Genomic DNA, 16,627 nt, shown 5'->3' on the forward strand with positions numbered 1-16,627 from the left:
CCCTTTTTGAGACATCCATTTTGTATCGCTCACCTCGTAGTGTTCATTTTTCTGTGTCTGCCACTTCCGAGTAGGGATCTATTCAATTTGTGTACCGTTGCAATTTGTCCACCCCCCCTATTTTTTATTTTAGATTTCTTCTTTGAGGGAGTTTGCGTTTTTTTGCGAGGCAACTGTGCTGGTGTTTTCGAAGACCTTTGATGGTGTTGAGAGGAGAAGGCCCTACCGCAGGAACGACGGGTGCTCTTTTTGTATTGATCGCCGTCTCTCCGGTCGTGGGGTCTTTACCCTCTTTGTTTGGCGTGGGTGCGTGCCTCTCGTTTCTTGTTGACATTGTTGTTGATGCTGCCACCGACGGTGGCAGCAAGCCCGGTTGGTTAGCACGCGGAATCAATTGAGCCGGGCTTTCTCTTTGGACTGCGGCGAGAAAAACCGTAAATGACGTCGGCGTGTGTGTTCCCGCCGACAGTGCGCAGCAGCAAAATTCTAAACTGGAGCCGATGACCCGTCGGTGACAAGCGGTGGCAAGTGGCAACACGGCGCACCCAGGTTGGACGGGTCACATCGAATGCAGTAGATTGAGCGAGACGAATTTGGAAACTGTAGAACATTATCGTGCGACGGCATTTGGAGTTGGACAGCCCAGCGAGGAAGTGTCTCCGAGCAACGTGGTTGTTGCATTAAAACAGATGCCAGCAGAGAGATGAAAGTCCGTCGGAAGGTTTAGATTTTTAGTGGTCAACCACAGGACCGCGTCCGCTCCGGTACCTTTGCCATTCGGGTCACTCGAAGAGGCGCCGACCAACCTGGGTGATCCCCTTTCCTGGCTTGTCACTTTCTAGCTCGGAAAAAAAGAATGACCTTGGTCTTGAAAGACTGCCAAGGTGACTGCAGTTTCGGCATCTTCACTCCCTCCCGTTGCCCGAGGAACGGGCAACTGATTGGACTTTTTGTTTGAGCTTGTGCCTTATATGTATGTTGCTTTTCTTTTTTGGTTGTTCCTGTTGCCATTGTTAAGGACCCTCAAGGTCCATGTGCACCGTTGCGTTGTAGCTCGCAACAATGTTTGCAAGGCATGGAAACCTGCTCGCCTTTCTTGTCACCGACGGGTGGGCTTTGGAAGAAAACTCTATTCCGCTGGATGCCCTTAAACATCTGGCATCTTGTAGACGGGAAAACAAGAGTGGCAGAGTGCGCATTCCGTGCGGGCACGCACGCACACATCTTGCGAGGTATAGAAAGTTGACAAGTGGCGTGCGTCCTCTGCGATTTCGAGGCATGTGGGTGTGTGTGTACATATATATATATATATATATAAAATATATATTTAGGCAAAGCAGGTACGATTTGTGAAAGGACAGAAACAGAAAGAGCCAAGTTGTGTCTCTCTTTTGATTACGACAGATTTCGAAACTGAATTGATTGATTTTTTTTTTTTTCTTTTTACTTTGTGGCAGAAGGGTAGGAGACGGGCCAGGGCGCATGCTGGAGGCCCAAATACGAGACCTTGGAAATGCGAGGTGCTGGTCATTGTAGAGCACAGGACTAAGCGAGACTATAGGGCATTGGAAATGTGGTCAAGATAGGGGAATTGAAGGGCAGTAAACAAATATATACATATATATTTTCACGACATTCAAGCATGCTGCATTCTGATCAGTAGACCAATCAACTCCAAAAAGACGTGGTCTCCGTCACGCTCAAAGTGCGGGCCTCGCCGCCTGTCTCTTGTCCCGTCCTCTGCTGTTTTTCTTCCTTATAATTTCGCGCTCACAAACTAGCCCGTGGCTCCGTCGTTTGTGAAGATCTCTGTCAGTCTTCCCGTTCCGTTCTTATTACGACTGAGGCAACGTTTGGTTGGCAACACAGAGTTGCCTCAGTGGCAGAGGTTGGCAACGCTGGGACGACGGCCACATCTGGCGCTTACGCCTTCGTCGCCGTCGATACAATTAATACCTCAAGAATGCTACCCCCCCTGTAGGCACCAAGACTAGCCGCAGTGTTTGCTGTTGTTGCCACTGTTATTTTTTTTTTTTCTTGTTTTTTAAAAAAAAAATAATACGGGCTACTCAATGCGGGTTTCGAAACTGTGTGTGTCCTAGTCAACAAAAATGTTCCCACCTTTACCCCCTGCATCGTGTACAAAAAAAAAAAAGTGTAGTGTCGTATTAGTGTCGTGTACAAACGAGACCCGGAGTCTCCGCGCTCCCCCAACAAATCCAGTGCCCTGCCCCTTTTCCCTTTTTCGGGGGAGAGCACCATCCGCTGGTGGTTAGGAGCGGGAGCGGGAAGAAACAGTTACGATATTTCCGAATTCGGGAGCCGCGGGGGCGAACCGGGTGAACCCCCTTTGCCGACCCCGACTCCCCTCACAGTACAAAGTAAAGCAAACGCAAAACAAACCCGTGCCAAGACTGACAGGGCGTTGCAAGCGCGTTCTTGGCAGGAGAGACTTTGCGAGGACATCCCAACCGACGTCCCAACCCCTCTCCGTCGGTTCGAACCTTCACTCGTCCCGCACGTCATTTGTGTTTGGAGTTTAACCTGTTGGAAGCCCCCCTCCCCTCCCCCCCACCCCGTGCCAAGAAGTCAATTGAGAACCCCTCGTGCGTCTCTGCATCGTTATTTGCGTGTCGTCCGTGTCGTCCCCAACTATTTATTTGGGCAAGATCCTCCTCCCCCGATGGTCCATTCGGGAGACGTCTCGGCTTCTGCAGACGCGTCGTCAACGAAGGTGGCGACGAACGCGTCGTCGACTGGAAGGCGAGGGAGGGGAGGGCTGGGGTGGATCTTTACCTGTACATAACGCGCACCATCCAGTCCTCTTTTTTTTTTTTTTTGTCTTTTTCGCACGCATCGGGTTGGGAAGCGGTCGTGGCTTGCCGAGAGGTAGACCCCAAGGTCGTGCAACTTTTTTTGTGCGTTTCGGTCGGTTCAAGTTTCTTTTTCCCCAGTGTAGGAGTCGACTGGAAGGTGCACAGACAGTGCTCGGTGTTGCGTCGATGGTTTCTGGTATGCAGGCAAGGCGTGTGTATTCTTAAAAGGAAGGAAAAAAAAAATGTTTAGTGGGCTCTTGCAATAGCTTCTTCGTCAGTTCTCGGCATTTTTGGCTAGCTTTCTCTCGTGAACACTTCAGAAGCTATCCGCAGTGCGAGAGTCGGTCCTCCACACTCGCGAGGGTTTAGCCCATGCCCCGTTCAACCGGCTCGGGAGGAGAGGCTGCTGCTTGTGATTTTATAGACCCATGGAGCGAACCTTTTCCCTTCATCTGCAATGACGGCATTTTGTAGATCTCAAATTTACAAGGACCATCTGTTCACGAACATAGGCAAATGTTGCATGTCTGCGAGGTCGACACCCGACGGATGTTGTACTTTGTTTGCTCCCGAAACATTGCCATGTCAGAAATTTGTCCGGAAAGTAGGTGGAGGGAAGGCACGATGCGTTTTATGTAGCATTCTGAAAGCCTGGGGATCTAGGCACACGTGGCCTCACACACAGCTCTCCGAAGCAAATGCGTCCTTTGCGTTTGTTTAAACATTGCTTGAAGCTTGTGCAGACAAAGTGTAGAATTGACACAACGTCCATTGTTCTATGTTGGTTTTCGAGGTCCGTAGGAGGTGGCCACAAGAAGCGTAGATCGTCGTCATGAGGGCAGAGCACCCTAGAGTATTACTTCCCTTCGTTAATCCCACCTTTTTTTTTCCCCGACTCGCGGTTCAAGTTTCTAGAGAGGGACCGATGGATTGGAGTGTTGCGTTAATCATGGCCGATTGTCTCAAGTTTCGCTGCGAGCGTCCGCCAAGGTAGCTTGAATTTACTGTTTGGAGGATGGGGCATTTTGGGTTGTTTGAAGTCGTGTGGAAAGCTGATCTTGCGGAGACGCGGGTGAAGTATATTGGATGTGCCAGCTCGGAACGACAGGAAGAGGTGTGAGAGAAAGGGGGGAGGAGAGTGGACTGTGCTTGCACAGGTGCCGACAAGACTGTGATTTCTGGGGCTGTGGGAATGTGATACTCACAAGGGCAGGAGAGTGACAGAGTTGCCAGGTGTGGGGAAGGACGCTTCTTGTACGACCTTGCGCTCTGAGAAAGAACTTTGTACTTGCAAACATGTCTCGGGGGCACGGCCGTGCTACGTACTAAAACTCCGGACTTGCAGGCGTGCAGAAGCTGCAACCGGCGAGTCCTTGCGGCTTGTGCGTGAAACGGCTGTGTCCCGCGCAGTCTTGTACTTTGTGAGCGTGGTTGGAAAGCCTGTAGCTTGCGATTGTGTGCTGCGATGAGCCGAGCTTCGTGCGATAGTTGCAAGTGTTCGTCACGTTACGCTGGTAGTTACATGTACCTCTTAAGAAAGAAGCGGCTGAGGTTGCCTCGTTGCCGCAAGGACGACAGAAGTTTGGAAAACTTGTTAATCATTCGTGGTTTTTTTTTCGTTGTTCATGGTGATTGGTGAAAGGGAAAGAAACGGAAGAAATGACAAAGCAGTCTTGACAAGTCTTGCCTCATTGTTTTTACGAGGAAATGTCACCTTTTGTGGTTGGTTGCAAGCAGCGTAGACAGCGGGAGAGGATATGTCTGATCGATGGAAGATGAAGCTGATAGAAAGGATAGGCATGACTGTGTCCGAAAGTGAAGCTGCAAGGATGACACGGGAGAAATGGACCAGCATCGCTCATTCTGCATTGTACTTGGTATCACGTGGCCTTTTAGGATGAGCAAAGGAAGGACCATCAGCCGGGGATGGAAGGTACAACTCCGCATTTCTTTTACCCCTCGAGGTGTGATCTGTGGTGGGGGGATTAAGGGGTGTCCGAGAGGGCCTCTGTTGGTTCTTGTTGATGCGGAAAACCGGTGGCGTGTTGCTTGTGTGTGTCTGTTCTCCCTCTCATTTGAGACGGTGTGAACGGTGTAGAGCTTGTCTTTGGTGGGGAGAAAGAGAAGTCCGTTTCGTTTTTGTTCTTCAGAAAGGCACAGAAAACCTAAGTCAAGCACCCCGTATGCGTACACATGGCGAGGATGGTGATATACTCAACGAATTCAAAATGCTTTCCTTCTCGTATCCCACTTCTTTTGTTTCATGTTCGACACCTTCCGGGGTCTCGCAACCCAAGACGGAACAGTGTGTGTGTGTTGCGTGTCGTTGACCGTGGGATTGAGGCACTGAGTTCATAAGCCATCCCCACTGTTTTTGTTTCATTCTCCCGTTGATTTTCTGTGCTTGCACGCTTGGAGAGAAGGAAGTACGAGAGACGTGTTGGTTGCAAACTTTTCCTTGATGCGTGCGTGCGTTTTGACGCTTTGTACATTTTGCTCACCGCTGTAGAATAATGTAAATATGTGTACAAGTCATTTGGGGGGTTTCAAAGAGATAGTAAAGGGTTTGTATATCTCAAAAACACACCCTGCCTCTTGTCTCCTTTTCGGTGCCTCAGGTCACAGAGGATTGTGCTATAGAGGCTGTTGCAGGGTAAGAGGAGCCAGAATCAGCCCCCTCCCCCACAAAGCCCTCCATCCTTTCCACTTTAGCACAACAGAGGCTCCAGACGAGGTGAGTGGAGAGGAACCCACCAATCATGGTGAGCAGAGAGCTTTGTGGGAGGGGCTTGTGTTGCTTTTCTTGACCCGGAACAGCAATGCCTTGACCGAGGGGCCTGTCGGTATGTTGCGGAGCTTGCATTGCAGCCGGCTCTGGAAAGGTCCCTCACACGAGGTCACGGTTAAAAGGTATAGACATATAGTGTGTTCCTTTACTAAGTGCAACAGATGTTTAAAAAAAAGCCGTGAAAGCTGCACTTCTGCGGTCTGTGCAGGTGAGTGATACGGCCAGGGGGACATTGTATAGGGGGCTAATTGTAACGATCAGTTGGCTAATTAAAATTTGTTAATTTTTTAATTAGTGAAAATGGACACTGTTCCAATTAGAAACTTGCTAAACGTCATTGAAAACCACTAAGTCAACTTTCTTTAGAACGATATAAAGCGGGGGCAGCATTTTATGGAATTCCGTAAAAACGCTTCATTTGGACGCGTTCCTAGGTTTTAGTTTTTTTATTGGAGTGCATTCCTGCACCCGCAGTCCTGCTCTCCAGTGGCCAAGACGTGCAACACAGCCGCGATACTTCCCTCCATCCTACGAGAGGGGCGAGGCGGTGACTATGCATTGTGACCACCGGGGAGCACAACTGCGGGTGCAAGGACGTGCTCCGGTAAGAGACCGAAATCTTGAAATGTGTCAAAACTGCACGTTTTTACAGCGAAGCTGTCAATGGCTAGGATCTGGCAGATTGTTTCCGGGTCCGACGTAGCGTAGACCAACCATTTTGCAGAGCTAATGCTTCAGACGCCTTCTCAGTATGAACGATTCAAAGTAAATAACGACAAATGCACGTGCAAGATGCCATTTTTCTTAGGTTTTTACTTTAGAACAGTTACGTCTGCAGATGCCGGTGCTGCGCGCGCGTCTTCCTTACGTGCGGTCTCTTCTCCCCCCGGCATTGTGCAATGTTGGGGGGGGGGGGGGGGGGGGGGGGGGGGGGACTTTGGCAGCCACCTGCCGAAGATTGTGCCACTGTGCTTATCAGTTGGAGTTTACATGGGTCGCACCAGCGTTGTACGTTCCGAAGAGGAGCAGCGGGAGTATGAGGAGCGTCGGTGCACCCAGAAGCAAGAATGGGCACACCGCCAACGTGAAACCGCCGTTGTCGCTGCTCCCAGCTCGACATAGCAAATCCCACCAGAGTGCCAGGTGGAAAGGCTCTCAATTGTTTTTTAAAACGCCGTAAAATGCTGCTTTTGCGTTGTATCCTTCTAAAAAGGGTTGATTTAATGGTCTTTGAGGATGCTAGACAGGTTCCCAATTGGGACCACGTCTATTTTCATCACTCATCGGCACATTGCCACTAAAAAGCAAGTGTTACTGTTAATTACCCAGGCGGAAAAAGTAACCCTGTTACAGTTACTGCAAGAACAGTAATGCCATTACTTTCTTGTTACAGTACAAAAATTTGACACAAGACATGGCAAACTGAGAACCTAGAAAAATTTTAATCCAAAGGGTATTTCTTTTTTTGTCATTCGTTGTTTCAGAATTTTTATCTGCATTATTTATTTGCAAGAAATGTTATAACTGAAATCAACTGTTTTTCAAAATTGTCATCAAAGAGCTTCCCTCTCTCGATGGCAAACATGTCGTGTCCTTTGCTGTATAGGCGTTCAGCCGGTGTACTTGACGGAATTCCCGTGTTGAGTCGAATGAAGATCCTCTTGATCTTGGAAAAAAAAACTTGCAAGCTCGATCAGGTCGGTTTTGGGGTCGCTTAGCCACCATTGCACCTCCGTTGATGATTACAACGCTTGAGGCAAGCAGAAAAAAAAAAAAGTCTTCGTCACAGCCCTTTTTGCCTGCTGCGTCCTCACTGCAGAGCTCCTCCAGCGCACAACATTCTTCCTCGGGCAGCTGTACAGTTGCAGCTTTCCGCTTGCTTTCCAGGATCTATGATAGCCTGAACTTAGGATGTACTGCCGCTGCAAGGGCCAAGTCCGAGTCTTCAGGAACTTCTAACAACCTGTGATTAGATGGGTTAAAAAAAAAGGTTTTTGCGCTGTGTGAACCTTTAAATCAAATTATGACCGATTGAAACCTACAATAATAAGTGTAGATAGCTCGCACAGATATGCTCCCATGAAAATGCATGTGCAGAGACGAGTAGCAATATAGAGAACAACAAATACACCGCTCACCTCTTCTTGACTGACGCCTAAAGGGAATTGGAAAGTGGGGTGCAGTACTGCATTTGTGGGAGGGACCGTTAGTATCGTAAGAGCGAGTGGAGAGGGCTGCAGCACGCCCATATACATGTACTGCTCGCCTTGCAAGATGTCCAGTGCCTTCGCCATGCCATACATCGTCTGAAAGAGTACAAAAGGTCAGCACATTGCATAAAGTGAAACAAAAACACTGTTAGAATAGCTTGCAGTATTTGTCCAGTGAAGACAAGCTCCCCGCACTGTAGCCTTGGCAGCGTAAGTCTCTCGAATGTGGCGTCCATTTAGCTTTCGAGACCTCATTCAGAAACTTCACAGCGTTGTACAGGGAGTTCCATTGCGTCGCGTTCCGGACAGGAAGTTGTCTTTCTAGGGTGATTTTTATGGCTTCAGCGGCTTGAACTGACTAGGCCTGCTTCTTCCAGACACACTTCAGTTTTGCAAACACATTTTTCACCATTGCACCGTAAAACAAGTCGTTGCATGCGTTGTTGTCTGCATCCGTGGAGGCAATTAGACTAAGAGTGTGTGCAGCACACCTCTGGTGCCGAGGCAAGTGGATCTCTAATGTGCAAGTGCCTGAAGCTGTGTCAAGCACCTCTACGATGCAATTTTGGATAGCATCTTAATCAGGTTTGGCAGCTTCTCCAAATACCGTGCGCCACCCCTAAAATGGGTCACACCCATCGGAACCTATACCCAGCTGAGCTTGAACCTCTTAAAAGATACGAGATAATAGGTTAGCTACAAATTTTAACAATCATCTAGTAGTGTTTAATGGCAACAATGGGGAAGTGTCATAAGAATAGGTTTACAATATGAAGCTACAAAACAAGTGTACCTCCGGATATTTTCTTTAACATTGCATAAACTCGACCAAATGTCACATGTGGAACTTCATTAATCCAACGCAAGCAGTAAATGACCCCCGATTTCATTTATGTGCCCCTACTCCGCAGATCACTCCAACAGCATAATAAAAATGCCGAGTAAAAGAGACAATGTAGCTCACTTAATATGTAATTCTGGTAACGTTTAGGTGATATGGAGGTGTCCAGCCGAAGCGTAAAGGATGAAAAACAGAAGCCTGCTACCTACCTAAAAGCCTTCACAAAGTCCGTGATCAGTCCATTGTACGTCGTCACGACACGTCTAGTATTTTGTAGTCCACAAACTCTGCATGGAGCGCAGAAGCGATCACATCATATGTACGGCGGCCTGAAAGCCGATGGCAGGTCAGCGCTGCGGATTTCCTTTTCAGGGATTCCTCATCAAGAAAGTAAACTGTAACTCCAAAAAAGCTCCTAAAAACTTTGGAAAACAAAAAAAACAAAAAAATGGAATGACTATTGTTGTTGCGCCATTCAATGTAGTGGCAATGCAGTTGCGACCGAGCACGATTCTCCTGTAGCATGCTTGAAGCTCCTATGGTCACCGCAAAATATTCCGATTGGAAGCCTAGATTTCTGCAATTTTCTCTTGCCAGTCATAGTAATTAGTTGAGGAACAACAAAGCGTCAGTTATTACCGGGGCACTTTTAATTTAGCTGATTAATTCTGACTATTCTTATTATGTGATGCTGCAGCCTTGCCGTTAAATGACGAAATTACGAAAAATGACAATATGTTGCTAATCTCGTAATCAAAATCGAGAGTTTGCTGTTCTACTGATCAGCAAAAACTTTACACGAGCTTACTGGCACTAGTGGGACTCAAGGATACTCGCGTGCAATGCCACTGGCCAAGAAACTCCTTTGTTGCGCTGTAATTTCGAGGACAAAACCGAGCGTTTTCGTTCCATCTCTCCTTCGCAAAACCTGATGACGTAGCTGGGCGGTAGCAGTACCGCCCAGTGACGATATTTGAATGCGGCTCATAGATTGGACCTGAGCATTGCGTGGGCACTCGATTTGGGCTCGAGAAGCATTCGGGTAGTGCCCTGTGTCCAATCGCTGCAATGACGAAAACAGCCAAACCATAAGGATGGCTGGAACGCAGCGCGTGTCCTGTGCCTTGCTGACCCCAGCGCATGGCTATGATTAACATTGGCGGCATATAATCGTCTCCAGATCACGTGGCCGCTTGTTCTGGCTGCGAGTTGAGGCGGTGAACTCTGCTCGTTTTTCTTTATTTTTTTTCTGCGACTTCGACTGCGTGTGGTGAAAAACGAACGGGTATTTCACAGGTCATTAACGTCAGGGATCTGTTCTAAGCGGTATTTGCGCAAAATACAAAAATCGTTGCATCGCCTCTCTTTAAAAACGATGAGACATTTACAATTCTCTGTAATGCCGAATTATATCGCAGCTGTTAAGGGGGGACACTGGCTAGAGGTTGTACTTTTTAACTACTCAAGTGATCGGAATGAAATTTGCAGGGGAGATTTAGCTTCAGATGTAGGTGTACTGTGCAAACTTTCAGCTCTCTAGGGAAAATTTACATACCTGCACAAGATGATGTGTCACTCTTCATTAAGAAATCTATGATATGCAAATGGAGGTATTAAGCACTATTTTGACTGCTTGAATATAAAGTGGGGAATATGGGACCTCGGGCTATCTAGTTTTAATAACTTAAATGTAAATATTTCAGGAAGAGTTATAACCTCAAAATATGAGATGCATATCTGTCCTATGTCAATTTTTGAAAAGTTAATTTTTTTTATCACTGAGGGCTTCAACTTAAAACAAAATAAAGTAGATAGCCTGATTCCCCAGTAAATTTCAGTTCAGAAACATGTTGATTGTGGTATCAGAATACTTTCACCTTCAAACAAAAGATTCCTTCGTATAAAATTTGCAACAAAAAGTGGAACTGAGAAAAATGCATTTGAACATAGAACTCCTTTACTTTGTTACTGCTTCACAATGTGTTGAAAATATTTTATATCAACGTAAATATTTGGCATATGGTTATCAAATTTGGTGTAACGGTGTATAATTAGTTTCTAAAACTGAGAACATCAAAATCGAAAAATGAATTTTTTCACAAAAATATAAAAATTTAGGCCCATGTCCCCCCTTAAGGAGGAGGATGGGAGGGCACAGAGGGGAGGGTATGCCCCTCCTCACCTTCTGCACCCTTTCCTCCTCCTCACCTCCCATTTAGTGGGAAATGTCCGCTAAATTTAGCGGGAAACTTTTTCCAGAAAATTTAGCGGGAAAGTTTTCCCGCTAAATTTAGCAGGGAAATGTTACCGCTAAATTCAGCAAGAATATTTTTACATAATGCAACCTGGGGTTATGCCCGCTTGCATTATTCCCATAATGCAACGCGCGCAGTTGTGGCAATGGCAATGCCGCTCAAGCCGGAAACAGGTGCCTAAGAGCTGCGCTCTAAAACACCTTGTATAAGCGCAGACACTGCATGGAAATCGCTGCGACGCAACTGACCAGAAGTCCTACTGGCGTGCGCCAGAGTGCCCTATTCCGACAGCATCTCCGCCAACCAGCTGGTGCAACGAAGGAAAAAAAAAAGTGTCGCCATGGCAAGAGTGCACACACGTTTTCCGCTGCGTGAGTCTGCTGACTTGACAAACGCTAGCTTGAACACCGCACCAGAGATCCAGTGATATCTCATTCTTACCCCTATCGAGGCACAAAACTATACTTCGTTTCAGCTTCGGTCCGAGCGCGGCCGATGTTATGAGCCGAAAGGACAATCAAATAGCGCAAAAAGCGCAGCGTCATGGCGTGCTCTCTGTGTCTAATAGGACTAGCCGGCGGAGGAGCACGCACAGAGACACGGCGAATATCGGCTGGTCCTATCAACTGCAGAGAGCACGCCATGACGTTGTGCCTGTTTCTCTGTTTGATTGGCTTTTCGGCCCATAACATCGGCCGCGCTCAGACTGAAGCTGGAACGAAGTATAGAAGGGTCAATGACAATGCTGCGTCTAAGCAACACACATAGCACAAGTGCCAACATGATGTGACGCACCCCAAAACCGGCTTGAAATATGAGCATGTCTCCCATGGGAAATCGGGCTCGCAACAGATGAAGAGCCATCTGGTGGCGCCACTAGCAACCAAGTTGAGAAGTGGACTTTATCTGGCACCTGCGACGTGCACGGAGTCTACACCTATTGTACAAATCTTGCATTGTGCACGAGGTTCAATCAAACTTTGTTGAAAAAGAAGACAGTGCAAAAGTTCTTTGGAAACACTTCTTTGTTGCAAACACCCCTTGCGACAACAAAAATGGGCAAGTGCAAAGATGTGTATAAAACATGCTTTAACATGTAAAAATATAAACTCTATATATCCTAAGGTTGTGCAAGATTATCTAAACTTTAATAATAAAAAAAAATAGTGGCTGAACTCTCAACATTCCATAAAAACTAAAATCTGGTAGCACCCTTCAGAAGAATGGTGCTGACCTTGAATGTTAAATGAATTGCCCACCCACGTGCTCCCAAGAGGCCCACCTTTAAGGTCCAAATAGGCACAGTGGACTTAGAGGTCAACTGCAACAAATATTTTCTAGTTTTTCCCAAAATCACAATCTTCCAAACCCACAAAATAAAATGTTTAGAAACACTCCCCCAATACAAATATAATTGAATGAAGTAAAATTTCTTGCAGTTGCCCCTAACAGGTGCCTAAACAAGCAGCAGTGAGGAGAGACACTGTTGGGTAGTGTTAATCAGAGGGTAACAAACATGTAAAGGAAAAAAAAGCACTTCTGGGAAGGGAGCTAATTGGCAACCAACTTCCTCAGGACCCAAGACTTGGAAGACTGGCTTATACGACAAACATGTAACTGAAAGCCCACGACTTTGAGTCACTTGTAACTTACGCCCTTGTCCTGCCCTATATCGGTCTCATAACCCAAGTTCTTTTCTGCACAGTACAATTCTCAGCAAACATGCTACTTGCCAAAGAATTACTAGTAAATGCAGTCTCCTTTTACTTCAATATCCAAGCGGTATTTTAGGAAACGGCCACTTTTGGCACCTAGTGCCTCGAATTAAAGGGACCATGGAAAGATTTCAAAGAAAAGGGTATTGTGCAACGAGATGCAAGCATGCGTACGCATAAGGCTAATAGGCCCACATAAGACTAATTGGCCCAAACTTCATTTCTAATGTAGAACTTCCTTTTTATTTTTCTTTAGAAAGCCTCGTAGAGAAATTTAGTGCCAACTTTGGCTCAATGTTAGTGGTCCACAGTGCCATTGGTGAACCGCACCTGCTACGTCTGCATTCAATCTATCATTTTTCAAGTCGCCGTTTTGAGTGCTATATATACTAGATAAAGGCAGGATTCTGCTGAGCGAGCGCTCGTTCCACAAGGGCATTCTTTTAAGTGATGCACAGCTCAAACCTCCCGAAATTCTGAAAATTGGGAACTGCCTGATGCAGCTCATAAGTTTGTCACGAGTCTCTGCGGTAATAAAAGATCACAGATATCTGAAACGCAGAATGTAACTGTCTCTCCGCACTGCAAACTTAAGGGTGCGGCATCCAACACTAAAGAAGGAACAAACTATCCTGCCTATGACAATAAAAATTTGGCACTTCTCAATCTTCTGAAGTGTTTCTTTTCTATTTTTCTGCAAAAGCTCGCATGGTGAAAGAAAAACCACTGGCCTTTTGTAAGCTACAAGCATTGACGCTTCACTGAAAACGGTATTTCCTGAAGGTTACCAAATTGGTTCGTGGTCCATTTAACCCCTGGCAGAGACTCTACACATCCTTTTTTGTAAAGAGCTGCTAGAGAAAATGGAAGCCAGTATAAATTCGCTCGGCAGTTGAGCCGCCTTCCAAATCGGTGCGTGGCCGCATATAGTCGCAAGGAAATTTGTTATGTGAACTATTGTTACCAATAGTTTAGAAAACCTCGCAGCATCTTTTTTGCTTCCAATGAAGACAAAGGCACGTGACTGTAAGAATGCCGAAGAACAATGCAAGCAGCATAAACATAGGAGGCCATGACCTGCATTTCTAGATCTCCCAGTAACTATGAGATCAGCCATAAATGCTGTGTCGCTTGTGTTGCACCAGCACAGGCAGCCTTCTTTCATGCAAGATCTGTACAAGATGCACCTGTCATCACCTCAACACCCAACAACCTTGACATGAGCAATCTGCACAGTCGTCGCACGTGTCTTCAGACCGAGTTATCATCTCCACCTTTTCAATACCGCAACAGGCCCATAGTTTTTTTTGGTGCAACCATCCGGTACAACAGTGAAACCATAATAGATGACATGCTGTTAACAAAACTTGCAGGCTCTTAAAAAGGTAGTGCTAGCAACAGTGCAACTACGTAATTGGCACAGACCACAAAGCGCAATGCAGCACAAACAAGCAATCATAATTTTTTGTTTTTCATTTTTCTTTCATGGTCACATGGCTGCAATTAAATCTATACAGTGGAATGTGCTAGTCTGGGGCACCAACCTTGGTAGTAAAATGTGATGTTTTAACCTCTTCGCTACCGGTGTACACATTCGTGAACATCCACATTTATGCGCTGTACCTCAAGGAGGGATGTTTGGCGGAATTCAAATTTGGCGCGTTTAGAAGAGGTGGTTGTAGTTGCCACCATACCCAAGAGGCGGCGCCACCTGTCCAGTCAAAGCGCCTTCAGGAAAAGTTGAAATGGCGGCATCCAGCTCTAGAGTCGGACAGCGACCACGAGGTAAGTTTTGACAATTATTGTACCTTTTTTCTCACTCCTTGGGAAAAGAGTCATTTGGTAATGAAGTTTATAACTCCCGAAGACGACATGAATTATTTCTAGGCCAAAAAGCACAACGGTTGATTTCAAGCGCATCTTTTTACAATGTGTCACATTTGTGGACAAAGGTTGTGAACATCGCCGCTTCTCTTTCTGGCTTGTTCTCAGCAGCCAGATTCCTGACCGATGATGAGATCGCTGCCATGTTGGAAGAGAGCGACGCGGACCTTTCAGAGTCTGATGATGATGATGATCGTGCTTTGCCGTCATCGGCAAGTGGTCATGACACATCCGAAGATGAAGATGAACCTGAACCGGACACCGCCAACCGGCCCAAAAAGCAGAAAAAAAGCTCCTGGAAGCCAGGAACGTGAGTTCTTGCACTTTGTTGCACTAAATTTTCTCGCACGTCTATTCATAGCATCTTTCTTTCAAAATATTTCTAGTTTGACGTATGGTTAACCTACATAATATCTGATTTTCCAGATTCACAAACCCTGACATGACAGACAGTCACGGTCAAGCAGACGTCGGTTTTCGGGAGCTTCTGTCCCCACATCAGTATTTCGCCAAATATTTTCCAATGGATTTTTGGAGGGAACTCGCTGAACAAACAAATTTGTATTCTGTTCAGAAACGAAATCACCGGTCAGTGAGAACAGACGTAGTTGAGGTGAGGAAGCTCGCTGGCATACACCTACTGATGGGAATTATGAACCTTCCTCAAGTCCAGCTGTACTGGTCACGAGCAACACGCACACCTTTTGTTGCTGACCACATGACCCGAAACAGATTCTATGAGCTGCGCAATAACCTGCACTTTGTGGACATCTCCGCAGTTACAGCACAACAGAAAGAAGACAGGTTACGCCTTGTGCGGCCAATCGTTAGCAGCTTTCAAAGTGCTTGCCGCTCATTGCCGCGCACAAAAGAATGCTCAATCGATGAGCAGATCATCCCATTTTCGGGAAGGTGTGCATTTAGGCAATACCTTCCTTCTAAGCCAAATCCACTTGGTCTGAAGAATTTTGTCTTGGCTTCCCCCGACGGCCTTGTTTTAGACTTCCTGGTTTACACCGGCAAAAATACAGTGACTCCTGAAGACATGAAGTTGTATGGCCTGGGTGGCGCAGTCGTGAAGCACCTTTCAACAACCGTAAGCGACCAGAAGGCGCACCTGTTCACTGACAGGTTTTTCACAGGACTGTCAATTGTGGACTACCTAACTGAGAAGCAAATGTTTTTGACTGGCACTGTGAACGCTAACCGCACACAAGGAGCAGTCGGAAATTTGCCGAGTGACAGGTCAATGAACCGTGGTGAAAGTGCTTGCCTCGTACGCGAGGACGGAAAAGTCTGTCTTGTGAAATGGAAAGATAACAAAGGAGTTCTTTTCTTGTCGAGCGCAGTTGGGTGTGACCCAATTGGTATGTGCAAGCGGTGGTCCAAGGAAGAAAAAAAGAAAATTACTGTTCCTCAGCCAGCTATTGTCTCACTTTACAACAGGTGCATGGGCGGTGTGGACTTGGCTGACAGGTATGTGGCGTACTACAGAATTAAGATCAAAACAAGAAAATGGACCATTCGATTCTTCACGCACTTCCTTGACCTTGCCGTGTCCAACGCCTGGATTGAGTACCGGCGGGACGCCCAAGAACTGGACATTCCGAAGAAAGAAATCCTTCCCTTACTTCAATTCAAGCAAGATATTGCAGAAACATTGATCAAGGCGAATTCTACAGAAAACAGCAGGACTGAAAGAGCAAGCAACGAGCCCACAATCAACAGAACAAGGCCTGTGCAACTCCCTAACAACGATACCCGCAGCGACCACTTCGATCACTTCCCAGAATATTGCCAGCTCGAAAATGCAATGCGGTGCAGGAAAAAAAACTGCAAAGGAAGAACAAGGGTGAGGTGCATGAAATGCAATATTTTTCTGTGCCTTCAGAAGCAAAACTGCTTCGCCGAGTTTCATAACGCTAGGCACTGATTCCGACATTCGTGGTCGGCCCGTCCATCGTGAACACAACTTATGTCCACGTTTGTGTACATACTTGTTTCAGCTAAAATAAATCAAATTTCTTGACTATTTTTTTTCTATGCATTGTTAAGAGGACGCTTAATAAAAATAGCAAAAAAAATCGGTTGTTTTCAATTGCTTCTTAGGTCGGTAGT

The 16,627-nt window shown here is 46.4% G+C and overlaps 1 protein-coding gene across 1 annotated transcript; it reads left to right on the forward strand.

The window, feature by feature from the left end:
• Positions 1-14,370: 14,370 nt before the first annotated feature.
• LOC121836091 (piggyBac transposable element-derived protein 3-like) lies at positions 14,371-16,621 on the forward strand. Its single transcript, XM_042290800.1, has 3 exons — positions 14,371-14,410; positions 14,618-14,819; positions 14,936-16,621. The coding sequence occupies exons 1-3, from the start codon at positions 14,371-14,373 to the stop codon at positions 16,440-16,442; spliced, it is 1,749 nt and encodes a 582-aa protein (XP_042146734.1). The 3' UTR covers positions 16,443-16,621.
• The last annotated feature ends 6 nt before the right edge of the window (positions 16,622-16,627 follow it).

Source organism: Ixodes scapularis, unplaced genomic scaffold, assembly GCF_016920785.2.
Source record: "Ixodes scapularis isolate PalLabHiFi unplaced genomic scaffold, ASM1692078v2 PGA_scaffold1__304_contigs__length_218370807, whole genome shotgun sequence".
Lineage (NCBI taxonomy): Eukaryota > Metazoa > Arthropoda > Arachnida > Ixodida > Ixodidae > Ixodes > Ixodes scapularis.

Coding starts and splice junctions, on each gene's coding strand:
- LOC121836091 (XM_042290800.1), top strand. CDS start 14,371: ATGGCGGCATCCAGCTCTAGAGTCGGACAGCGACCACGAG. Junction 14,411..14,617: donor AGTCGGACAGCGACCACGAG/GTAAGTTTTGAC, acceptor GCTTGTTCTCAG/CAGCCAGATTCCTGACCGAT. Junction 14,820..14,935: donor AGCTCCTGGAAGCCAGGAAC/GTGAGTTCTTGC, acceptor CTGATTTTCCAG/ATTCACAAACCCTGACATGA.